This window comes from Lagopus leucura, unplaced genomic scaffold (assembly GCF_019238085.1).
Source record: "Lagopus leucura isolate 7727_CA_CO unplaced genomic scaffold, USGS_WTPT01 Super-Scaffold_100157, whole genome shotgun sequence".
Classification (NCBI taxonomy): Eukaryota; Metazoa; Chordata; class Aves; order Galliformes; family Phasianidae; genus Lagopus; species Lagopus leucura.
This window is the reverse complement of record NW_024962334.1, coordinates 46,224,832-46,251,227: the sequence shown is the minus strand read 5'-3', so window position 1 is coordinate 46,251,227 and position 26,396 is coordinate 46,224,832. Positions and strand designations below refer to the sequence as shown.

The following is a 26,396-nucleotide window of genomic DNA, read 5'->3' as shown; positions in this document are numbered from 1 at the left end:
CTGGGTGTTGCAGAAGGGGAACAGAAGTGTTTTGAGTCACTCCTGAGCAAGGCTGGAGCGGTGGCTCTGGGGCTGCACGCAGCCGTGCACACTTCTGCATGGATCCAGTGTAAAACCACAGCTGTGACCATTTGTGGTCACTAAAGATCCCACTGTGCTTTACACAGCTGTGGTGGTGATGGCCCAGCCCAGCCCAGCCATCGTGCCCGTGTAAATTCCAGCCATTGCTCGAAGCCATCTCTCAGTACGGTGATACAACCACGGGGGATATCCCCAAGCAGAGAGAACAGTGCTGTGAAGGGTTACAGGGGTCCAACAGAGAATGGGAAGCCTCACAGAAGCACTGTCACACCTTCAGAAGCAGCCCTGTCAAAACACAGGCTTTGAACACATTGTGGAAAAATACTGAAGTGCCACAGAATATAGTGAAAAGAAATACCAAACTGCATGACTATACCATGAATAGTCTTCACTTTGGTCTGCAAAGGACATCAGCCTTCAGTTTTCTCTTCATTTTCTCATGTTTTTAGAAAACATTTTTTTTTTTTGGAAGGGGGGAATAATGACATTTCCCAATTACCAAAGAGAACCTTCAGCTGAAAGCCAAAACTCAGCACCTCAGCATCATTCAGTGCAGCTCCTGCCTGAACGGATGTCCAGCTGAAATGTCAAGATGGGAAGAGATAGGAGCTGCTGTCTATGCCTCGTTTTATGGACAGGACTCTGTGAGAGACAAAAGCCTTTCCAAGACTGCACAAGTCTGCAGACAGAGCTAAATACATTAATAGAAGCTTAAATTTGGTTAGCACTTAACTCGATCTGGCCTTCCTTGATGTATACAAAGACCCCAGAAATTCACTTAGCAGTCTGCTCATCAGGTCCTGACCTGGAATTAATCAGGACAGTCTTTTGCAGGAAGCTCTCCAGAAAGTCTCAGTTCAAAGAGTATTTTGGTAATTCCAAAACCTTCCGAATTTCAAGAACATAACAAATCTCAGCAAAAACACGAGAGTAGGACACACATTCAGTGGTAAAACCACACTTCCATGGCGGCCCACGCACCACAGCAGAAGTTCACACCTACTGGACCAACAGCAAGTGGGGCTGCCCATCAGAAGGTCAGAGAGCCATAGAATCATTAAGGTTGGAAAAGACCTCTAGGATCATCGAGTGCAAACATCAACACACAACCACCATGCCCACTGAACACATCCATCAGTGCACATCTGCCCTTTTCTTGAAAAGGTGAAGGCTGCATCACTCCTATCTTAACAAGGAAACAGCACAAACCTATACGAAGCAGGTATCAGAGAACCTTCTTGAAGACAAATGCTGCCTTTCCCCCAAAAGCCAGCAGGGAAATTGAGCTTGGATATGAAACTTGCTAAGCTTTCTAGCTTGCAAAGGACTCAGACCATCAGCTTTCTTCAGTGCCTACAAACACCATCAACGGATATGTCCTGCCACCAGGATTCAGGTCATGCAGAAAATACAAGCTACTGAGGAATCAAGACAGCAAAGAGCAGGAGGGATCAATTAGTAAGAAAACATCATTACAGTGACTGCTCCAGTCAAAACTAGGAAGTCTATCAGTGATCTGACCCAGAAGCACAAGCTCAGTGCCATGACTTGAAGCACAACTAAAGCCCCTAAGCAAGAAGTACAGGATGGGACACACACAGATGGCTACAAATACTATTTTGCAGCTCATCCTCCATGAATGGGATCGCTGTAAATGACCTGCAGCAAAACAGCCTGCTGCGAGCATCACCCAGTGACAGAGATGCAGATTATCTTCTATTTAAACTTAACCTGCATGCACAAACCATTCTGCTACTGTCTGGTACAGCATTTGGCATCTGATGTAGAGAAAAACTATCCAGTTACCCTCTCCCAGCCCAGATTGCTGTGCATGGCAGCAGACACCAGTGGAGCACCTTCCTTTTGCAAGTCAGCACACTCTGGCCAGCAGCTGGATCCTGCTGTCGTTCACTCTCCTGCAACCCCACCCAAAGGACAGCAAAATCACCTCGTGTTCTCCTCCAGGGCAGGGCACAGCTCAGCAGGTCGAACAGAGCAATTATACAGGAGGAAATGAGGAAAGACCCTTCTGATATGAAGGATTTCTTGGCAGGAGTTTGCTTGCTGACGTCTTCAGCTCAGGACACACTCACTCAGATTAACACTGTGAGGGCTTTCTTGAAAACACTTTTAGCACCATCATTCCTCAATTAGGATAAGCTACATAATCTGATCTATATTGACTGTTATTAACATTCTACCTGACAAACACTTATTCTTCACACAAGACATAATTGGCATAAAACGCACAATAAAACATCCGTAGGTTTACAGCACTGCCATGCTATCTCACAGATGCTCTTCTCAAGGGTAAAATCCATTTTGAGAGTTCCTGCATCCTATTTTCCCTCATGAGCTATCCCTCAGGTGACCTATATCGCACAGGCAACAGGTCACAGAACTTATTTGGGTCAAAACTTCTTTTTACATTCCCTTGCAAAAGGGGACAGCTGTTGTAGCCATTCAAGGTCAGACTGGTTGGGGCTTTGGGCACCTGATGGAGCTGTAGGTGCCTCTGTTCACTGCAGTGGAGTTGGACCAGATGGCCTTCAGGGGTCACTTCCAAGTCAATTCTATGATTCTACCTTAGCTTAGTCAGGAATGGGCTCAGAGGAAAGACAGGAATCTGTTTTAAAAAGCTACATTAGTAATCATTTTAAGAGGTCATTAATACAACTGTCTATCACGTATATCACTGATTCTAATGACCACAAAGACAGAATCCAACCAGCTCCCAAAATACTCATCAGCCCAAATAAGCAAACCCCTCTAATGCAGTGTTTAGTGTCTTGTCGATGTGTTCAGCATACTGACAAGAGCCATCAAAAAACAGCAAAAGGGAAAGAATCAGCTGATGAACATGGACATCACCATGTATTTTAGGTACACTGTGAGGTAATGAAGAACTCAACCGCCCTCTGAATTTCCTCAGGGGAAGCAAAGAACTGTAGTGATGCTACAGGGAATTCACTTCAGTCTAGGAGAGGTGAGAGCGATGCTCCTAAACACCAAGCAATCGGAGGCACAGCCACCACAGCTACCCTGAAGGACTGGAGGGGACCCCATGGTGCCATCACCACCCACTCTCTATCATCACCCAATCCCTACCCTGTCACCATCCTAAGCTAATTGCCCCCTGCTACATTTACCTCTAAGTGCCTCCCTACTTCTCCCTGGAACAGGGCCATAATGCAAACCTTCCACGTTAAGCAACTTGACACACACAGGTAGTGCAGCCAGAATGACCAAAGCCCTCACGTGGCGCTCGACTATTGAACAGCTTTGTTATCAAAGCCCATAAAGCAATCGAAAGCACGGCAAAGATTAAATAAGCCTATTGCTGTTAGCAAAGAGCAAGCATTTATCCCATCAAAGTGAAACTTAACCCAACCTTGACCGCTCCAGCTGCCGAATGCTTCCTGGCCATGAACTGGCTCCTGCACTGGGCAGCTCCCAGTTCCAGTCCTCAGGAAGACTGGAGGAAGGGACAGGAATGCAGCAGCAAGATTTAGGGCTTTCCTGTAAAGGCACAGAGCTGCTTTGAGATAAACCACGCTAAATCTCTGCCTCTTGGACAAACCGACTGACCCTCATTTGTTATCGCAGATTACTCTCACGAGGCTTCTAGGAGACATGCAAGCAAGGACTCAACAGTTACAAAACCAAAATAACCACATTTTCAGAAATTCTTTTAAGCCCACAGTTCCACTGAGAGGAAAAAAGAAAATTCGGGAGCTGTCTGGTTTTATGGTATGATGCATTTTCTCCTTTAGCATCTGCCTGCAGAACTCCTCACCACTTCAAAGGTCCTGCTTTCTCTCCCTCCATCCACAACTGCCTTTCACAGCTTTTTTTGCTAACCCACTCCCTTGGCTCCAAAGACACTACTTACCTTTTCCTGTCATGGATTAACATAATTAAACTGAACCTAGAGCAGTTTTTCCAGCCATTTTTCCAGCTTCGCTTAAATTCTGCCGCTTCTGAAGAAGGGCTTACGTACCTAAAAGCCAGCCTGTTTTTTTCCACCTCTATCAGTTTGGTCTAATAAAAGATATCACCTCTCCCCACAACCTGTACATCTCTTGAGTGCACTTGAAAGGAAGAAAACATTTATCCAGTAAGAAACATGGTTGGCAAGTTATTTCCCCTGACGGCCTCTGATACTTGTGAAGGTTATTTGCAGGCTCATAAAGACCTCTTTCTCTGTCCCAGCTCAGCTACTTCCAGTGCTCAGAGTCACAGCCCTGAACCTGTGAACTCCTCATCTGTTGCTGCTGCAGCAATGGCTGCAGCATCTCAATTACAGCAACGTGGGGGCTGAACCTCTACTCCCCAGGATCCCAAAGAGACTGGCATGACCTGAAACGGCTCCAGGGCACAACATCACTAGGAAAGGGAGAAGGATCTGAACTTGGACATCTCTAGAAAATAATGCGCCCAAACTGCTGCAATTCAACCTGATTTTCAAAAAGAAAGAAGTTGGGTAATAAGCAAAAGAAAAATACAGAGCTCTTGTAACAGGTCCAGAAAAGGGCCACTAAAATGACCAGAGGGCTGGAGCAGTCCTATGAAGCAAGGTTGAGGGAACTGGACTTTTTTAGCTTGGAGAAGACCCCAGGGAGACCTCATTGTGGCCTTCCAGTACTCAAAGGGAGCATATAAACCAGGGGAAATGGCTGTTTATGAGGGTAGATAGCGATAGGACAAGGGGGAATGGTTTTAAGTTGAAAGAGGGGAGGTTTAGGTTGGATATTAGGAGGAAGTTTTTCTCTCAGAGGGTGGTGAGGCACTGGCACAGGTTGCCCAAGGAGGCTGTGGATGCCCCATCCCTGCAGGCATTCAAGGCCAGGCTGGATGTGGCTCTGGGCAGCCTGGGCTGCTGGTTGGTGACCCTGCACACAGCAGGGGTTGGAACTGGATGAGCATTGTGGTCCTTTGTAACCCAGGCCATTCTACGATTCTGTGAATTTCTGCAATTTACCACGCTGCCATGTTTCAGCACAGCATTTCTTAACTGCCATTAGCTATGCTCCTCTCACTGCACTGCATAGCGTGGATATTTCTGGAAGTGTCATATTCACTCGTTGGTTCCCAGCCCAATTTTGATCAAACGATGAAGAGGCCATGAACCCACATGGAGGGGTGACAGATGGAAATGGAGCGTGAGCTCTGTGCCAGGAGTGAGAGGTGAGACACTGGGACACGTGTTCTGCACTCCGATTTTCTCCCATTAATGAGGTTGAGGAAATCAAAATAAGAGGCATGTGGCAACCCAACAATCACGTTAAAAACAACTTCATTATTCCTCCAACCAGCAGGAATTGCAGTATCCAAATGCAGGATACTGCACAATTTTGGAAGATCAGCACCCAGTGAGGGCGTCATCTCCATGAAGGAGTCTCTCCTGGATCTACGCTCAGTCTTTTCAAACTGCTGCATCTCTAGACCTAAGATGTGATGCACTTGGGAAGCACACATTCAGCTTCTCCACACCTATACTGTGACCATGTATCTCCCCATACAAATCACTTTCTCCTTCAAAAGCCATTTCCAGCTACAAGCTACCCTGAAGTTCTCACTGCCCTATTTTTTTGTAGAAAGAAAAAGTCGAATGCTTCAGTATAAATACAAGTTACATATTTGCCCTGGGGCAATACTGAACAGGAGCCCAAGTAATTGTTCCAACACCAAAGCATGACGAAAAATGAAAATAATTCTGCCCCAAGCTCTTAGGCTGCATTCAATTCCTCTTCCCTCAGAACATGAGCCCTGTGTCCTATCCTACACAAAGACCTCCAGGTCCTTCACAGACAGAAGGGAATAGGTATAGGTGCTCAGAGATGTGGTTATGGCCATATCTGCACAACAGAGCCCACAGTTCCAAGGACCCCTGGGCTAGCCCTAAGCTGGCACATGCAGGCATGCTGTGTTGGTCCTGCAAGAGCAAAGCAACTTGTGGGCAGCACTGAGCTCTGGTGCTGGCTGCTATGTCAGAGGTGCTGCCCACAGAGGTGCCACAAGTCCCCACTTCCCATCTTGTGGTCTCTGTGCAAGATCACACAGCTTCCCTACAACGCGTCCAGGAACGGTGCCACACTGAACTCTGAGACATTGGGCACACTAAAAATAGGATCCTGGGAAGAAAGGCAGATCTGGAAGGGACCTCTAGAGATCAGTTTGTCCAACACACCCTCTCTGTGGTTCACCAGAAGGGAATCAATGAAATGACTGCAAATTCTCTGCTTGTCCCTTGCAAACGTTTCCACATCTCAATACATGGGGGAAACAAGCACATGTACATGGGGTGGGGTGTCAGTGGTGATGAGCTCCAAGCAATGACTTTTGGGAGGGGACAGGCACAGCACCTTCTGTCCATGCACAGGAATAATCACAGAATCATAGAACGGCCAGGGTTGGAAGGGACCTCAAGGATCAGGAATCTCCAACTCCCTGCCACACGCAGGGCCACCAACCTCCACATTCAATACCAGCCCAGGCTGCCCAGGGCCCCATCCAACCTGGCCTTGAACACCTCCAGGGATGGACGGGGCATCCACAGCCTCTCTGGGCAGCTGTTCCAGCACCTCACCATTCTCTCTGTAAAGAACTTCCCCTGACATCCAACCTAAATCTTCTCTCCCTCAACTTAAAACCATTTCCCCTTGCCCTGCTGTTACCTACTGCTGTTATCTGAATAAGCAGAATTGCAAGTCTACACAAAACTCAGACTGACCTCTGTAAAGCAACTCTGGCTGTCCTGGGAGAAAGGCTTAGCTTTCCTTCTTTTTGAAATAAAATTGCATTGAATTGAAGTGGTTTTCATCTTCAAAATGAAAATTTCTCCTAGAAAGTTCTGGGGTTTTTCATCAGGGATTTTAAAGTGAAATTTGTCATTCTTTATATCCAGAACCAGGTCTGGACTTTCTCTTCCCTATCTTTTTTTTTTTTTTCTCCCTTCTTTACTTGACTTTAGATGAGTTCTTTTACCCCCAAATCTCTCTTCCAGTTAGTAGAGAGTTAAAACAAGAAAACAAACAAACAACTGAACACAGGAAGGTGAGGGCAGGATGAGGGAAAACCTCCTGTCCTCCTTTCTCCATTAGGAGGACAAACAGCTTAGCTGTGGCTTCACGTTTTCCAGTTTGTAAATTGAAATCACTACCAAACTGCGTATCATTCTCCCACCAGCTCTATAGAGACAAGGGCTAAATTCACTGGGATTGCCCCCCCTCCCTTTCTTTTCTCTTCCTCCCCACTATTTCAATACGCCCTCAAACATTTTGGACGAATGCCTATAAATTATGCAAACGTGAAAGTGAAGTGCCAACCAACATAAAGATTCCTCTGAGATCTTTGCTTTCTCCTTCTCTGAGGGCCAACAGGTCAGGAAGCCATCCAAGCTCCATGTTTTAATTACGTTCTAACAGTTACGTGAGGCAGAACCTGCTGTTATCCTTCAGCCACCATCCTTTTTTCAAAACTAAAGAAATTAAGCAGAAATCCCTACAATTGGTAGGGATTTCTACCACTTGCTGGCAAAATGGTGTACAGACCACTTTGGAAGTAGTTTTGAGGTCAATATTTATTCTGCAGAGAGCAGTGTCACACTCAAAAATGCATAAGATTCCAGCTGAATCCCAAAACTAGAAGCATACAGCTCTCAGTAAGGCATGTGTCACCAACAAAGCCATTTAAGCAGCAATTAACTCCTAGGATTGGGAAGAGTAAGAGTAACATGGTGAAGCTGGATGGCCAACAGCATAAGAAGCTGAAGGAGCTGGGGCCCTTGCCACTTATCACAGGATCACAGGGGTTGGAAAGGACCTCCAGAGATCATCAAGTCCAACCCCCCTGCCAAAGCAGGTTCCCTACACCAGGTAAGGTATCACCTGCTAGTATGGGTCAATACCTCCCATCCAATTACTCACATGCTAAAACAGGAACAGTTCAGCACTTCCCTATGTCTGTTAAAACAAACTGTCTTTGGCAACTGCAGTAAGATTTGAATCACTGTGTTTCTCCAGAGCTACAAATACTCTTCATCTAAATGAAGAAATAACTCTCCCTCAGCATCACAGGAAGGTGCAAATATCACCAGGCTCCACTTGAAAGCGAATCTCAGAATTATCAAGGTCAGAAAAGACCTCCAAGATACACAGTCCAACCATCCACCTACCACCACTATTTGAATGAAGCTTCCTTGGGTGAAGAAATACAGAGTGAAGGTGCTGTGCCTAGAATACAAGGCAGACTTGGCAAGAGGCTCCACCTAGAACACAACCCACTGACTACATTGGTGGTAAGAAGAGAATTTATCCCATTTCAGCACCACTGGAAAGCAGAAAAAAAAAAGTAAAGAAAACATTCTGTGATATTTAAGTAGGCCATCTTGGCAATGTCTCCCACTCTACTGTCAAGAGTAGACCCAAAATTAACAGGCTGCAGAGAATTAAGTGCTTCAGGGGAATCCAGTTCTTACCCATCTTTCCATCTACATCAGGCCTCCATTCCACCGGTCCCAGGCACTTGTACCTTATCCTCCACTTTCAAGCATCCACCCTGTAACAACAAACATACACAGAGTTTACAGATGGATTTTGGCACAGCAAACGGGACAGAGACTGAAGACAGCCATTCTTCACACAGCACCTCCCCATCATCCTCTGGGCTGGAGGAAGAAGGGGCAAGGAATTGAGACCTGGAGCCCATCCTCCTCTGCACAGCCCAAAGGTTATGCACTGAGGAGACTACAAACCTGCTACCCTTTCCAAAATACATACATATACATAACTAATCTTGGAGTAACGAGCTTAAACTTCTGCTACAAGTCTCCTTGTGTAAGAGGACACCAGCTCCTATTTACACCAGTGGAAAAACTCACTTCAGTCTGAATGAAGGCACAACATGCAAATAACAAATGTGAGAAGTTCACTCTGAAGGAATGGCTGCAGGCAGGGATTGAAAGGGTCTTCTGCAACCACGGTGCCTCAGTGCTGGCAAGCAGGAGGATATTTATCCAACCTATTTTGAGAGAGACAAGCAGGAAGGGAAAGCGATAAGACAGTGGTGAAGGCAGAGAAGTGAACGTCACAGAGAACATTGCTCCTTTTGCTGCTGCAGCTTCCTCTGAGACAGCACCGCTCACACTGAGCTCTACTCTGCCTATTTCCAAGACAAGGATGAGGCAAGGAAGAAAGTAATGGGCTCAGATGGGTTTAAGGTCTTATCTTGAGGAGGATAGTTCATGCCAAAGTGGACTGAGAGAACAGAAGTGCACCAAAAATCAATGTAAAAACTCCGGCTGATTGTAACAAGAACAGGAAACAGCTCAAATCCTCACTGCTTTTGCTTCCAAAATTGATGCAACACTTCCAGCAATTGAGCTGCACTCAGGGTTTGCTCTGGGGCCACGTGCAGATAGCCTGGATTTAACCCTACATTCCAAGCCAGCCCAGTTTAACTCCGCCATCAGTAGCATGGTCAGATTTTTCTAATGGCTTTTTGGAGAACTTTCAGACCTTTGCAATCCGATTCTATCACAAAAGCACACACCTACAGAAACCAGGCAAACAAACATTGGAAAGACAGATGAATTTCCCATGGGCTGAGCTGTGTGCTCTTCTTCATCATCACTGCTCCAGCGAGCGCCAGAGACCCCACTGAGCACACAGCTCACTCAGCGCAGGAAATCTCACAGATACATGAGATAAAAATGTTTTCTGTTGTCTCAGATCTCCTAAATCCTGAGGACAGCCAGCCTTCACATCGGTCTGCAAACACTGTTGATTTCCGTGGCTTTGCAAAAATGCACACCAGCAGCTTCCTGCTACAGAAGGACACATTCCTGTTTCTAGTATAAATTCTGCCTTTTTACGATCTCCTTTCGAAAACAGGGAAGCGGGAGGAAAGGAAAAATCCTTTTTCTGCTCGGAAGCACTTTGAAGCAGCATCCCACCTCTCCTCCCACCAAGATCTCTGACCTCCATGTGCTGAAAGCCGGGTCGGAGGGGCCCTGGGCAGCCTGATCTGGTAGGGGGCAACCAGCTCACAGCAGGGGGTGAAACTAGATGGTTCCTTCCAACCCAACACTATCAAGGTCCCTTCATACCCAAGCCATTCTACGATTCTGTGCTTAGCAATCAGCTCCCAGGGATGCTGGGGCAATGCAGTGCTCACATTCCAGGTACGAGCTGTGCATGCAAGAGACTCGGGCTGCTCCAATCTGCTTGGGAAACTGCCAGGGGAAACCTTCAAACAGATGCTCTCACCTAGAGGCTGTGGAATCTCTTTCTATAGGGATATTCAAGACCCATCTGGACGCCTACCTGTGTAACCTATTGTAGGGGACTTGCTTTGGTAGGGCAATGGATTCAATGGTCTCTTGAGATCCCTTACAACCCCTGCAATTCTGTGACCTGGAATAAAAGCAACTTTGATTTGATTGAGCTGAATTTGTTTCTACAGCTCAAGTGGCTCAACATCACTGCAGCTACATGGGCACAGAGTATGAGTACCCAAATGAGGCTCCCAGGGAAAGCAGTACCTACTCCCAGCCTGAGCACCACATCATGTGTTGGTTTGAAGGTGTATGGACACATCACTGTAAAACAATAATAACAAGCCACAGTTGCCCCTGAAATGCGGCTCAGCTGGAAAGCTACTCAAACTAGCATTGCTAAAATTGGGACTTTCCTTGTTTTTTTCAAGCAGCAGGGAACAACATGTTGGGCTCACAGCGTTTAACAAGCAAGAGTCAAGCGGAAAAAATCTCTCCTTTTTAAGAGTTGACCACATTAACTTTCAGCAAGTTTCCGGGAGTCCTGCCAGGGCGCTGGAGTTTTGTATACTACGGAACTGTTAAAAATATTATTGTAAATGTTATTTTCAAAAAGCTTAGAGGCCAGGGCTGGGGTAGCATTAAAAACAACAGCAAAGCAAATGAGATTGTTTTAGCTGGGAGAATACAAGCGTAGGCACGCGGATAGCTTGGTCAAACAGCCTGCAGGCTTGGCCAAGAGAGATTCAAACTCAATGAGTGGTTAAAATATCAAAGATTTCCTTGGATTATCATAGTCATAGAATGGCTTGTGTTGGAAGGGATCCCAAAGATCACGTAGCTCCAATCCCTTGCTGCATACAGGGCTGGCAACCACTAAATCAAGCACTAGAATTGTTAGATTTTGGGGACACTTGAGACATTCCCAATTCATATGGCATCTTCTGCTCATCTGAACCATGCAACACACAGGTGTAGTCAAAAAGAAGCCATTCAAGCTTACAATCCTATCTTTACAAGCATGCAACAGGGACAGGCTTTCTGCAAATGTGTATAACCAGGGCCCAGGTTTATCTCACAAATGACCTTAATGGCATGAGCCAAGAGGAGGAAAAAAAAGCTTTCCTGAGCATGCACTCATCAAGCTGCAAAGCAAGGAGTGACAAGCGTGCATGCCCACAGCTCACATAAGGAGGAGCCCAGTGCTCTGGAAGACACTGCACAAAAGCTAACAAGGAATTTGATATGAACACGTATCAACCAAGGATTTTTCTCCCCATTTTGGAACACAGCAACTTAAAACTGCTTAAGAATCTCTTGCACAACAGTACGCTGCTAGAAGAAGAGATACTCCATAGATTCCTAAGAGCCATTGTGCAAAATGGAGCATACCTTTCATCATAAGTGACAAAACCAGTGCAGCTGTGCTCAAGAAATCTCTCCTAAGCCATCCTGTTGGTTCCATCAGGTGTAGAACATGAGCTTTAAAACCTGCATGGCAGATAGCTGTTAACTTCCCCCACAGCCTTTTAAGAGTCACTACGATTTTAAGATTCCTTCCCTTATCAACTCCTCCTCTTCCTGCAAGTGAGTCTGTAAATGCAATAACCCATCCAACACGTTCCAGTAAGCTTTTCTCAGTCGGTTTCATTTTTCTGCTATCTAGTAATAATCCCTTTACCAAATTCAGTGGACTAATCAGTAATTTACACTGGTACATTAAAAAAAAAAAGTGTTGATTTTGCACAGAGATCACCAGCTGCCAGAAAACCATAAAACTAGGAAGCAATCACAAGTATTGAAAAGTACTCCTCCATCAGCAAAAAAAACCAACAACAACAACAACAAAAACCAAAAAAGCAGAGAACATCAAGTCAGGATGAATGGATCATCCTGACAGACAGCCCGCTCTGCTAATGACGATGGTTTGTTTGCATTCAGAAGAACACTGTCATGTATCATTTCCCCTTATCCAGGGTCAAATCACATCTTCAGACACATGAAACCTTGCTCCAAAGAGCTGCCAAGCCAACGTCACACAATGGAGAACCTGACCTGAGAGTCCATTGCCTGGGATGCCCAGTTCTCCCTGAGGATAACAGCAGCTTAGAACCAACCCTATCTCCACAACAGGCTCTGGAGCAGGTAGGAGGAGGCTCAGCTATCTCTCAGGTAGGCTGCCAGACCTTACAGCCTATCCTGATTTAAGCATGGAAGCTGCTCTGCCATCCCCCAAGGCAACCTACTTGCTAACAGACCCACTTTGCCTCATTCCCAGCTTCCCACTGACATCTCAGCTCTCCTACAGTCTGCCCTACCAGCCCTCATATGCCACCATTAGCCTCTACTGGCTGCGATCGATAGCCTCTCAGCTGGCTGCCCTAACAAGCTGCAGCCTCACCCCTGCAGCCCATCTGCATTTGATTGATCAAAACACAACTTTCTGATTCACAGAGAAGCTGAGGGCTCAGAATTACTGACTACTTTCTGCTCTCTCAGCAGCTACCTGGTCATTGTAGCCCGCCTGTGTCTATGAGAGCAGATAGTGATAGGACATGAGGGAATGGTCTTAAACTGAGACAGAGGAAGTTTAGGTTAGATATTAGGAGGAAGTTTTTCATGATGCACTGGAACAGGTTGCCCAAGGAGGCTGTGGATGCCCCATCCCTGCAGGCATTCAAGGCCAGGCTGGATGTGGCTCTGGGCAGCCTGGTCTGCTGGTTGGTGACCCTGCACACAGCAGGGGGTTGGAACTGGATGAGCATCGTGGTCCTTTGCAACCCAGGCCATTCTGTGATTCTATGGTTCCTATCAGCAAGAAAACCCATGGCACATGGGGAGACCAGGACCAGAGGATCAACCCATAGAGTCACCTCAAGATCCTTTCCAAGCTCCAGAAAGGTTTGGACATATCTCTCAGATACACAGTCTGATTTTTGGGTGGTCCTGTGCAAAAGCCAGGTGTTGGACTTGATGATCCTTGTGGGCTCCTTCCAACTCCCAATGTTCTATTATTCTCTGATTGTTTTCTTGCTCACGCCACTTCTGTTGCGTAATTCTGAATCTAGATGAGAGCAGGGAAAGCCAAGCTCAACAAGCACTTAGTGGCAAGGGAAGATTAAAATGCATGCTGTGTTTCTGGGTGAAAGGAATGCATTCCTGCATCGCCCCAGGACACTGCCGTCTCCAGTTTGTGCACACACTGATGGAGTGGTGATGAGATTATGAAACAGGAACACGTGGGTCAATTTTCACATAAGTTTTATTCTCCTTGTCCTCCTGACCTACAGCATCACATGAACTCAAATGTGCTTGTGTTCGTGTGTGTGACTGTCTACACATGATACAACGTGAGCCATCAACAGTGCAAGAACCAGAGCAGGTAGCACATGGCCTTATGTTTGAGCAGCATAGTATTATATAGAGAGAGATACACATTTGATATGTATATAGAGCATATACATTGGTCCCTTGTAACCCAAACTCTCCTGTGACTCTATTATTGTGGTTTCTATGCTGGCTTCCCTTCATTCCCCAAACATAAGTAGGGGTAAAAAAGATAGGAAAACTGAGGAAAAGGCAGGTCATGCCTCTAAATTTAGTTGAGGGCATTGTGCTGCTTGAAGCTGGGCATCACAGCCCACTGACATCAGAAGAGACTTGGGTTGGAAAGGACCTTAAAGAAATCTGCTTCCAACTCTGCACCACAGGCAGAGACACCTCCCAGCAGACCAGGCTGCCTACGGCCCCATCCAACTTGGCCTTGAACACTCATTGGGATGGGGCACCCACAGCTTCTCCTGTGCCAGTGCCTCTCCTATGGCTTCCAGCCTGGTGTGGTGCAAAGGAAAGTCAGGAGAAGTCAGCAGAAGGCACCTTGAAGGAAATACACCTGAAGACCTTCAGAAGAGAGGAGCCCATCAGCTGCAAGAGACCACGGACCAATCCTGGACTGTCAGGGCAGCCAAGCAACACCTTCAAATGCAAAGACTGTCAGAGCAGCAGTTGCTCAACTGCTCCAAAACCAGGTCATTTATTAGACACAGCAGGGAAACAGTCAGCTCCTCTTCCAAGAGAGCCCTGAGAAACATTGAGCAACTCAATAATGATTCCCACGGCCCAGTTTCAGACAGACAGAATTAATTTCCAGGATGGAAAGGAACATATGCCTGCATATCAAAACAAAATACAGGAGCCTTTCCAGTTCTTCAGCTGTATTTCAACGGAAACCAGAAGGCTATCCTGATGGAAAGACTTCAGTTTTCTCATTAACTCTCTCTGCTGAGTATTTAATGCTGCTAATTGATGATCAGAGGTGGTGTCCAGGCATTATGTGCAGTTGCTTTTTAAATCTTTAGACCAAGATTTCTCCAAATCAAGTAATAATAAGGCAGACTTTCTCTCTGCATGTGCTGTGCCCTGCAGTAAGTCCCCCCTCCTCAGAAGACGTCTGCTGGAGGAAGGGAGGTGAAGCACATCTCAGGGCTCATTTACAAGTGTTGGAAACTTTCCTAGAAAACGTCATCTGCGATACTGTCACTTCCATGCAACATGCCAAGAAAAAGACCATCGGTGCCAGGGACATGGTGTGTGCCATGAAACACCCAGCCCCTGCCCTCCTTGGATTTAGGGGAAAACTTCTCCTGATTCAGCAGAGAGAGTGGTGCACCAAGGGATGTCCCACAACACCTACAGAAAACTACACAAAATGCAGCATGGTGTTGGGATACTGACCATAAGGCCAACACACAGCCCCAGGGGCCCAACATGGGGCCACCTCCAGCAAAAACTTCTCATCAGTGGTGAAGCGAGCTTGGCTGCTCACCTGTATCATACAGCAGTCCTGGTTTCCAATCCCAAATGTTGATCTCACATTCCTGTTGACCAGGAGACGCTCTTGAAAGCAGCAAAGTATCTTGGATGCAAAAGCCAACACAATCCCAACACAGCAAGGCAGCACATGCCTTGATAAGAAATTTCTGCTCCAAACCCCCACCTACATTCTACATATGCTCCAAATCTCCCCTGAATTAGGTAAGGACAGAATCTGTCCCTTTCTACCCAACACTCAGTGTCTGCACTCTGTGAGTTGCTAAGTGCCCTCAGCCACAAATGAAACTGGGGTGTGTGAAATGAAAAAAAAGCAGAAGTACGTATGCATGAGGCTGTGCTATGGTTACACGTTCTGAGGAGCAATAAACGAAGCAGTGCTGATGGTCCCAAAGCTCTGGTCTGAAACTCCAGCACAGATCTGTTTGTCATAGCAATAGCATTTCCACCTTCACCTTTCTGATGTCTCCTCCGGGAGTCTTCACTCGACGCCATCACAGACCACAGCAAGTAGAGCCTGGGCCAGCTGTGCAGATGTCTAGCTGGCTGACCTCTCCTTACCAAAAAGATTCTATTTTTTTTTTTCTTATTATTATTAGTTTTCAAACCACCTGCTCCATCATAAACATCAAGCAAAATTAGCTTATCCCTAGAACATTCCAAAATAGACAGGCTGACGCCTGCAGAAACCGAGCTGCAGCAAGTCAACGGGAAGGCTCGAGAATGCAAAGAATGCTGAGTCTGATTTACTATCAAATCCTCTTGCTGCAAGCAACTCGTGCACATGCAAGTGGAGTCACATGTGCATGGAATCCCACACCTGCACGGGCTGCCCCATGGTACCTCCAGTAAATGAGTCCCATCTGCTTGACAGCCCATTCAAAAATACACCCCAGGGAGGAAACCGCGCGCCAGCAGGGAGGTGGACGATATGATCTCATAGGACCTTTTCCATCTCTTAACTTTTATGCTTAGTCACAGAATAAATATCTCCCGTGGTGTGAAGAAACGTGCTGGCTTTGCTCGCCTGCTCACGATGGGAGAGCACTGCCCTTTGAAGACATCTCCCTTCCTGCTGTTATTTCCTTCATGCTCACAAGACTTGCCCAAGGAGAATTAAGCCAAGGAGGACTCGCACGTGGTCTTTCAGCTTCAATGAGCTCCAAGGCACCCAAGTCAGTCCATTAATTTCTCTCTCAACAGCCACAAGCAGTGCAAGACCTCATTTTAGTACTACTGGAGAACCTGTGCGTCTCTGAGCACTCAAGCACAATCCTGTCCAGCACAGAGAAGAGAACAATATAAGGAACCAAAGGGTTTGGGGAACCCTACATCTCCTCTTGCAACTGGATGGGCGTCAATGGATGATGAAGCAATGCTCGCCGGTCACAACACTGAAAAGAAGGCTGAAAATAGAAGGTTCTGCTTCGGTTTCTAGTTCAGATGCTGGGCCATGGGCTGACCCCGAGCATTGCAAATTCTCACACGATTTGGTGTTTTTCATTAGTAGCCAGTTTCCTGGAATCACATGATTACATCAGAATCCACGCTTCCTTATTTTCGGTTAAAAAGAAGTACTTGCAGATGTCAAAGCTGAAGAAAGAAAGGTAAGTCATGAAGACTGGAATGTTTAAACTAAAAGGAAAAAAAACCGTAAGTTCAGTCTTTTAAACTTTATTATTTCTTTTTTGGAGGAAGGAACGGGATTTAGGACTCTTTGCCCTCTGTTATACTCTGGAAATCTTACACTGGAGGGAATGACTTAACCTGGGTGGGCTTCAACACCCCCACCTGTAATTTACAGATGAGAAAGCACAGCTTTCAGAGCAACACTTTCCCAGAAACCACAAAGCCCTCTGACGTACCTCTCCAGTCAAAAGAACCCCATGCATTGGCGGCAATCTGAAGGCACAACTGTTCAAAAAACGCAGCAGAACAGCTTGCCAAATCTTGCTTCCACCTCTTTTCTCCAGCATACAGCAGTGCAAAGCCCTGGAAGCCCAGCAGCACCAGCTCATTGCTGGCATCCTCCGCTCCCCAGAACTGCCAGCTCTACAACTGCTGCTGGGTCTTGGCCCTGCATAGTAATAACCCACCTGGTAATCACAGAGTCATAGAATGGCCTGGGTTGAAAAGGACCACAATCCTCATCTAGCTTCAGCCCCCTGCTGTGTGCAGGGTCACCAACCAGCAGACCAGGCTGCCCAGAGCCACATCCAGCCTGGCCTTGAATGCCTGCAGGGATGGGGCATCCACAGCCTCCTTGGGCAGCCTGTGCCAGTGCCTCACCACCCTCTGTGTGAAAAACTTCCTCCTAATATCCAACCTAAACCTCCCATCTTGAGGACTAGTCCTGCTGGTAAAGCCTTCTTTAGATCTTACAGAGCCTGGTGCAGCCATGCTGGGCTCAGTGCTGCCATGTTACAGGCATGTAGGCTGCAGCTAATCATGGCATGAAGTCATGAACTTTGTCCCTACATCCACATATCCGCAAACCCTGAGAACAGAAGACTGCAGATCACAGTTGTTTCCTTTTCTGCATAGAAATAAATCATTACGATCCAGAAGGCTTCCACGTACGGTGTGCTGTGAAAAGGGAGGTAAGGCAATGCTTCTGATAAAACCAGTGGTCTTTGCCCTCGATGCCCAAAGCTAGCGAGTTAAACAAAATGCACAGCAGTGGGAAGCAGGAGGAGAGCAAACTCCTCTGAGTTTCTGCTTTACCTCACCTTTGAGATTAGAGGAAGCGAGCACAAACCTGTTCAGTCACATTGTTCCCATTCAGCCTTGGCTTTCAGCCAGGCAGTTACGCTGCTGCAATTACACTGCTGCATTCCTGCTGTTCCCAGGACAGATGTGCTGCCCCTGTGCAGCCTCAGGGGGCCAATACCCTCTCTGCATGTTCCAAGGTGCTAAGGTACAGCTGCTCCCTCTGACAGGTGTGCAGAGGATGCTGCAAGCTGGGTGCAGAGGTCACCAAGCACTTGGGGACCTCCCATTATCCTACAGCTCCCATTCCCCTCCACCTGATGCTCCTCTTGCACCGCTTGGTTCTCAGGGATGCGAGTGTTGCTCCTTACAGAGCGAACAGCCCAAACCAGAAAGTGATGCAAATAATTATTTAATAAAAATAAAATAAAAAGACAGAAGGTTGACCAAACACTAAAACACAACTTGCTAACAGCCAAGGTGAGGCTGGATGGGACTCTGAGCACCTGATGGAGCTGTGTGTATCCCTGTTCACTGCAGGGCAGTTGGACTGGATGACCTTTCAGAGTCCCTTCCAACTCCAACCACTCTACGATTTGCTTTAGAAGAAAAATGCCACCCCTGTTTCTATGCCTGTTAAAGTGGAAAAATACAGCATGCAGCCCTGCAGTGTTATTGGTACCTTTCCCTTCTGTAAGGCAAAACACAACAAAACAGGACATGCCACGAAAGCCAAACAGGTGTGGAACTTACAGGTCTTTTTCTTTTTCCCCTTCTTTTCAAATGAAATAAGTACCTCATTAAGCAAGCTCAAAAATCCAACTCACCCATACAAAGAAATGAGTTTGGAAATCCCCATCCCTCCACCTCCACTGCTATTTGCTAAGGAAACCAGATCCTCGGCCCTGGCCAAAAAATGATCTCAGCCATTCTTAAGAGAACCTACAGTGCATTTTCATGAGTCATGGAAAGCAACAACTCGTTGCTTTGGTAATGCTAGGTAAGCAACTGCTCATCCATCCACAACCACACACTTCCAGCAGTAAGTCAGAGAGCAGACTGCTTCTTGATGGATTATGTCACAAACGGCCCCAAACAGAGCCTTGCAGCACGGCTGCCTTGTTTTATAGGATGTGCAGACACGTTCTGTGGTCCTCATCACAAACTACAAATGGAGGGGACAGTGCCCTCTCACAAGCCAGAGCATACAGCCAACCCGCTGCCCACCAGCCCAAAAGCCAACACTGCAGGCTTGTAAGGTGCACAGGTTGCTTCGTCCCCCCCAACAGAGCTTCGTCCCCCCCCCACAGACCCCTTACAACTAGGGACTACACAGCACATACATCTGTACAACTCAGTGCACACAGATGCATTAAAGACATCCTTCAGCTTTCCTCAGTCTCTAACCAAATGGTTTCCTCTTCTCATTTCTCAAGAACTGCAAGAACAGCCAAAACGATGCCAGCATGCAGTTAAGCGGAACACAGCTGCGTCTGCTAACACCTCAAGACTCATGCAATAGATGTACAGGCAATTTTTTCCAAGCTCTGCAAAGGGAATAGCTGTCTTTTAAATAGTTATGTACACAATTTCCCCCACTGTACTCCCTGGTTAAGGCACGATGCTGTAAGGGCACCATTCAAAGCCTTCAGCGATGCTCCTGGACGCAGACCAACACTGCAGCGAGCTGATCCCCAGATTTCATCCCAGATGAAGACAGTTACAGCACATTCTACACCAGTACCAAAGCTGATTGTTTGAGCTTGTCTTCTGTGACACAACTCACAAGTGTAAGACACCCTCTCCCCAGCCCGTCCCATCCAGAAGCCAAGCAGGCTTGCACCATGTTATTAGTCATACTGGTAATGCTGTATGTGAACACGCTGACATATTGTGATGATTTAAGTATTTTCCCTTTCTCTTGAGTCATCAGCCAGGTAGCACAGTGAATGACACACATATTGTCTTTATCTTCAATATCTCAGCACTTTGGGGAGAGCCCCAGCAAGCAAAGCATTTCATCTCCATCCCCAACACAAGCAAACATAGGGAAGGGCAGGCACTATTCCTCAAACCCTTCATGCCTACAAGGTCCTTTCAGCCAAGAGAGATGAAGCCAAGCTGGTCTGCACACAGAGGCCACCCTTACGGTATGCAGACAACAACACAGCTGCCCTTCCATCAGAGCCAGTCAGGACTCAAGGCAGCATCCAGGAGCACATCCAGAAGTGCTGGTGTCACACATGGGCATCTGCCCATGGCTAGTGGGGAAGCTTCTGAGGCACTACAAGTCAGCTCATGGGACAGACACCAAAGCAAACCCATCCAACCACGGCCACTCAGGAGATTGGGGAAGGCAGTGATGGAGAATGAGAACCCAGCATTTTAAAGAAGCACACACATGCAGCCCTTCCCCTCGCTTCTCCATCTGCCCGCCCCTTCATTAGGCACAACACAGCTCCAATGCACCCTGAAGCTGGGCTGAACCCAGACAGCAGCAATTCAGAGCTGGACCTTGAACCCTCCAATAAAACCAATGATGCAACAAACTAAGCACAGCTCAATGCAGACTCCATTTATCTCTTATTTGCCACCAGCAACATCCAAATAGAAATAACTGAAATATTTTGCATGTTTCTCTAATGACTCTGGCTACTCTGTTACACCAGCAAGGAAGGATTAAGACCAAGGAGCAGCAAAAGCATTCCATCAGTTTATTAACTGGGTGCTCAGGTTTCCCAAAAGCTGCTTGCCAAGCTGGGAGCCACGAGGACTACAATCAGGATTGGACTGTGTTTCCATGCTGAAAGGCAAACAGAAGGCATTGAGGCTTCAGTGAGCGCACCCAGTACCAGCAATGAAAGCCTTCCAGGAGCTCAACCCAGCCTGGTGCCTGTACGGAGGGATGCACATTAGGCAACCTGGTCTGGTGGGTTCCTGCCTATGGATGGAACTGGATGGTCTTTGGGTCTCCAACCCAAACCACTCTGTGATTGATCCACATCAGCAGAAGCAACCCCAAACCTCCCACCTCCAAGTACCACACAATCATCACTCACAGAGCTGCTAGACTGCTTTGCTGCACGGTCCCAGCCCACACCTCCTTCCAGCTACCCATTTCCACACTGACTGCATCATCTCTTCAGACATCAAGTTGAGCTGTCAACACACCAGCATCACCCACAGATAACATTATCAGTTGGCCTTTGCAATGACCCAGCATGCAGAAAAGGGACAGTCCCCCTGAGGGCACTCTCAGGTTAGAGGCCAATAAGGAAAAAGCACTTAAAACAGAGTTCCTGTCCACACACATATTCCAATCCATTCACCTCGACCACCAGCTACAAGACTTCACCCTGCACCTTGTCCCTAAGCTGTTTTCCCCAGCCAAGCCTCGTTATGTGCAAAACTTCCAAAGTCCTCTAGGGATCTTCAGACACTCGCAAGGCTCCAGAATCACAAAAAGCCTTTAAACAGACCAGATTAACACCAATGCTCCAGGACAGCCCTAGTAGTGCAGGAGTGGTGTTTAATCACTACCTGAGAGTTCAGGTCACCCAACGGCCTGGCCAGCACACACTGTTTGCACAGCATCCCACGCAGCGGGCAGCTCCTTCCAGGACCTGGCCCATGCACGTCGCTGCCTGGACTTTGTCCTGTGCTGCTCCTCCGGCACCAGGCCAAGCTCCAGCTCAGCTCCTCCCTGGGTTTCAGTACGGCGCTGGTTCATCTGCCCAGATCATTTTGCAGAGTGAGGAGCATAAAACCAGGGCAGTTTTTGCCAAAATTGCTGATTAAATAGTAGCCAGAATGAGTTTTAGCTTGGGAGAGGACAGTTTCTATGAGAGACCCAGAGCCACTTGGTCTCCACTAATACAGATATAAGATCTTCCATGGAAAAAGTGTTTGGGGAATGCATTTTGGAGCTGAATCGTCCTCTTTTGGTGGTACATGCACCTGCCACCTCTGACTCCTACAAGCCTCAGCAAGTCTAGATCCAATTCTCAGCCTTCCAGGGTACTCCTGGTGCTCTGGGAACACCCGGAGCCAACACCAGCAGCACACCCTGCCCCAACCACAAAGACACAAGGCTCGACCCCGAGCCCTTGCAGCCCGCCTGGCCAAATGCTTTCCCCCCAGCTGCTGCAGCACTGAGGGACCAAATTCCTTCCTATGTCACCAGTATGGGACACCACAGCTCCTGGCACGGCGGCACAGGGAAGGCTCGTCACTCTCATTCTGCTTTCCTGAGCAATCCATCTTCAGCAGGGAATCATTCCCCAGTGGCTTTGGAGCAGAAGGCATCAATTTCAGGCCGGATATAAGGAATAATTTCTTCTCAGAAAGAGTGGTGATGCAGTGGCACAGCTGCCCAGAGAGGTGGTGGAGTCACCGCCCCCAGAGGTGCTCCAGAACCATGTGGCACTGACGGACATGGTCAATGGGCATGGCAGGGGTGGGCTGATGGCTGGACTTTGAGATCTTTTCCAACCTTAGTGATTTTATGATTCTATTTTTTATTCTTCTGTTATTAAAGATGAGATGGGACAGTGATCGGGTTGGCCACCGGTTGCCATTTCAGTGACTAAGAAGAAGACTACTTGGCCAGACTGGATCAGAAGTGTGAGGACAGACTGAAAACAAACCAAAATGCCAACACAACCACGTGCATATGCGCTCACACATCCCTTCACAGATGGAACTCATCTCTCCTGCGGAAAAGCAGCATGGCAGATGCCAACCCGGTGCCCACGCATCACACAAAGGCAGCACAGTCGGGCACAAGCGAGATGACATGGAGCATCCCTGCATCCCACCTGCCAAAGGCAGAAAAAGCACCTGGAAGGAATGTGCAGAGAGCCAAGGAGGCAGCAGAGGGAGAACAGAGAGAGCCTGGCCGGAGCCACGGATGCTTTCCTGGAAGGGTTCCTGGAAAAACGTCCCATCGCCCACTTTGCCTCACAGAGCTTAAATGGGAAAATAAATACAGTCTGGGGATTCAGGGTATTCCGCCAGGTTAGGGATCAGTGGGGCCATTTAGAACTCTTCTGCAAAGACTGAGGAGCGCCTGAGGGCTCCAAGTGGGAAAAAAGAATAAAATTCCATATTCCCCTTCTTATGGCTCTATAATGCATTTTCCATCTCCCCGGTGCACAGCTGACATTCTGCACATTGCTGCACACGCTGCACTTGGCCGGGATATGTGCAGAGGGGAGTGGGAAGGACCGAACCCAGAACACGTTGCCTGCAGCTGGCAGACAGCAGCCCACGGCCCACTGCAGAAGCTGAGGGCTCTGCTGCCTCCAGGGACACGCAGCCCCTTCCTGAGCTGGACCTGGAGATACACAGAAATGCAGAGATTTGTAGAGAGAAAAACCATATTTCCTCGGAGCAGATGAGCTGTCATTGAAAGTCTTTAATTCCTTTCCCACTGCAGCTAATGACCCTCTCACCTCCCTGACTCACTTCCCTCCAGCAGCAGCTCCGCAACAGGAGGGACAGACGCGCAGCACCAAGCTCTGCCAGCACCAGTGCAATCCTTGCCACCCCCATTGGGCCCTTCCAAACAGCAAAACTCAGAAAACAAAGCAAGTCCAAGCTGCACGCTCACACCAGGATGCATCGCCAGTCCATAGCAATGTCTGGGAAGGGATGGAGGGAAGAGAAGAGTTTCCATGCTGCTCTGTCCATCAGCTTGCAGGTTCTGTTCTGTATGAAAAGCCAGACTGCATCTCTTTGCAATGAGACCGATGGGTAAAACTGCAGCACCAGAAACCATTTAGGGAAGGAAGATGCAAAAGAGCACCTATGCTCACACACCAGCAGGCTGGCAGCCCATCCAGCCCTGGCTTGCAACGGAGGAGCTTCTATGGGCCGGGAAACTCTCCTGAGGCACAGAGCTGGGGAGGAAAGCACTAAAGAGCAGGAGAAACCTCAAAGCCCTTCCATTGTAAGGGATGGGCAGCAGACCCTCAGCTAGCACAGAACTGCCGTTTGACTCCCGAAACCCTCAAACTCTGCACAAACCCCAACCTACAAAGAGTCACTGAATCACAGAACGGTTTCGGTGGGAAGGGACTTCAAAGACCCCTCTGAGGGGTCTCACAGCTCCGAGCCCCTGCTGTGGGCTGGTCGCCACCCAGCAGATCAAGTTGCCCAGGGCCCCATCCGAGCCGGCTACCCTCAGCATCCCCAGCACAGCCACAAAGGATGGAGCTCAGGGTTTGGGCTCTCTGTGTGCAGCCAAACCCGCAGCGGGTCGGTGTGCAAGAGGCTAAGAGAAGCCAACGGGAATTGGGGAGGAGGCAAAAAGCAGCCGGAGAGGGGGAATCCACTTCCCAAGCGGCATTCGGCCACGTCAGGCGAGAAAACGATCGTATGCACGGTTCTCTGGTACTGTGGCTTGCGGTGCCAAGACGGACGGTAGAGACCCAGCGCTGGGTCTGGCACGAGTCGGGAGCATCCCGACGACACGAGCGCCCGTAACGCGGCCGTCCCGCAGCGATCGGCCCCGCACGGAGCCCGAGCCGCGGAGCGGAACCCCGCAACCCGCCAGCTTTTTCAGAAGCGGGCTGACCTTCGGGGAAAGCGGATGGGGAAAGAACAACGAAGACAAGCGAAACTCCAAATCGGCACCGAGGGGAAAAAATAACATAAAAATGAAAGAGCCAAAGAAAACCGAGCCCGCAGCCCGGCTGCACGCACCCACTGCCCGCGGAAAGGCGCCCGGAGAGCCTTACCCGTCCGGAGAGCGGCTACCCGCGGGGGGCCATGCGCGGCGACTCGGCTCGGCAACGCTCGACTGGACGCGGCACGGCGGGATCCGGAGCGGCGGCGGCAGCGGGACGCGGGGCGGTGCACAAAAGCGGGAGGAAGCGATGACGCGCGGAGCCGCCGCCGCCAATGGGGAAGCGGTGAGGAGCGACGCCGAGAGCAGCGCCAGCCCGCCGGGGGGCGCCATAACGCGGGGCCCCGCTGAGGGCTTCTGTGGTGATTGGGGATCGCGTTAGCGGATGAGGGAGGGCCGGGCCCTATTGCGGCGTGGGGTTTTGGGGTGGCTCGCGGTTGTTTCTGGGATGTCACCTGTTGTCACAGAGCAGCTCAGAGCTTCCTTGGTAGCCCCTGTGGGAGGTGGAGCAGCTTCTGGGATGCGGTGACCCACAAGTGCCTGCCTTGAGCATCCTTGGTGCAGCACATCCCTTTGGATCCATCTGAGGGGAGGCCAAAGTGGCTGAAAAACAAAATTCACACCGTAAGGGCCAGCACACAACGTGGACTCCAAAGCCAGTGCAAGTGGGGCCTGAGGTCTGCACTAGGAATCCCACTGGGTAGAAAGAAAGAGAATTTTGCAGACAGCGGAGAAAGGAAGCAGGAGCACTTCTCTGATTATTTCCCTATTTCCACATTGAGAAAACGTGCTGCAGAGAAGAACAGGAAGAAAGTCAGCTTGAAATTTTGGTGGCGAGAGAGACATGCAAGCAGAAATGCAGGCAGAATCCTAGCAGCAGAGCCATTCCCCTTGAGGCTTTCAGGGCTGCCAGAAAGCTGGAGCTGCTGCCTGTGAAGGCAATAGGAGCCCCAGGCAGGGACCCCTCTGGAGAGATTCACATCTCACATCCTCGCACACAATCGCGTGACCTATTAATAAAATCCATAGAAACCGATTCTGTGTACCAAATAACAGCAGATGGCTCCAGCCCAAAGCGCTCCGGGTTCCCTCACTCCATAAATGATTTTACTAGGCCAGTCGTGAGCTTGATGTAACTGAATAGGTTTCACTCTTTTCCCTCTCCCTCCGCAGAATATTTGTGCAGCTTACGGGGAGGCATCCAGGGGGACCGAGCTGTTGCTGGAAGGAACCTCTGACTCCCGCTTGCCTCATTACTTTGGGAAGCAGCCTAAGTCTATGCTAAGCCACCTGGCCTGGGGAAGGAGGTTGCCTTTCCCTGCACCTTCCCTGTAACTCTGACAGCTTAATAACAATCCGGTAACTTGGCACATTGGAAATGTTTTGGCTCCTGCCCTTCAGGGATGTGTGCAATGAATTCTTGCGCTGCAGATGTGTTTCTGAAATAAATCACGTGTGTTTACCTTGGGAACCAGGCACACGGCTCCAGGACATGAGGTTGAAGTATATAAGGTACTCAGGGACAAGCAGCTCCTTTAATATCTCCTGGCCAGTTACTTCTGAAAACTCCTTCCAAGCAGCTTCTCTCTTCTGAATTTGTTTGATGCTCCAGGAATCCGGCTACAGTGATTTCAATTCTAGGGTGTTCCCAAACAACGTAACAACCATCATGTGTGCAAAGCCTTTTTCCGTGGAAAAGCTCTCTGCTGATGGGTGTGCTGAGGACCTGCTCCTATATTCTGCCTCCTCTTGTTGCTCCTGCAAGCACTTATGAAGCCTGGCAGGAGAACGAATGGAGGTGTGTGGCTCTGCATGCACTTCCATGTGTTCTGGTGCAAATGCAGTCTAGCAACCCTCAGCATGTTTGTGGAG

General features: G+C 48.4%; 1 protein-coding gene across 3 annotated transcripts in view; it reads right to left on the bottom strand.

The window, feature by feature from the left end:
• LOC122189655 (mitogen-activated protein kinase kinase kinase 3-like) overlaps window positions 1-25,961 on the bottom strand; it is a 69,666-nt gene extending 43,705 nt beyond the window's left edge. For 2 of the 3 annotated variants that reach the window (XM_042888988.1, XM_042888990.1), the window contains exons 1-2: window positions 24,637-24,719; window positions 8,561-8,640 (exon numbers count right to left, since the gene is read on the bottom strand). In XM_042888988.1, coding sequence (XP_042744922.1) covers window positions 8,561-8,564 — 4 coding nt within the window. In that variant the 5' untranslated portion in view covers window positions 8,565-8,640; window positions 24,637-24,719. Of the gene's footprint in view, window positions 1-8,560; window positions 8,641-24,636; window positions 24,720-24,979 lie in introns of those variants that run through there. The other variant, XM_042888989.1, reaches the window with a different exon arrangement.
• Window positions 25,962-26,396: the final 435 nt, after the last annotated feature.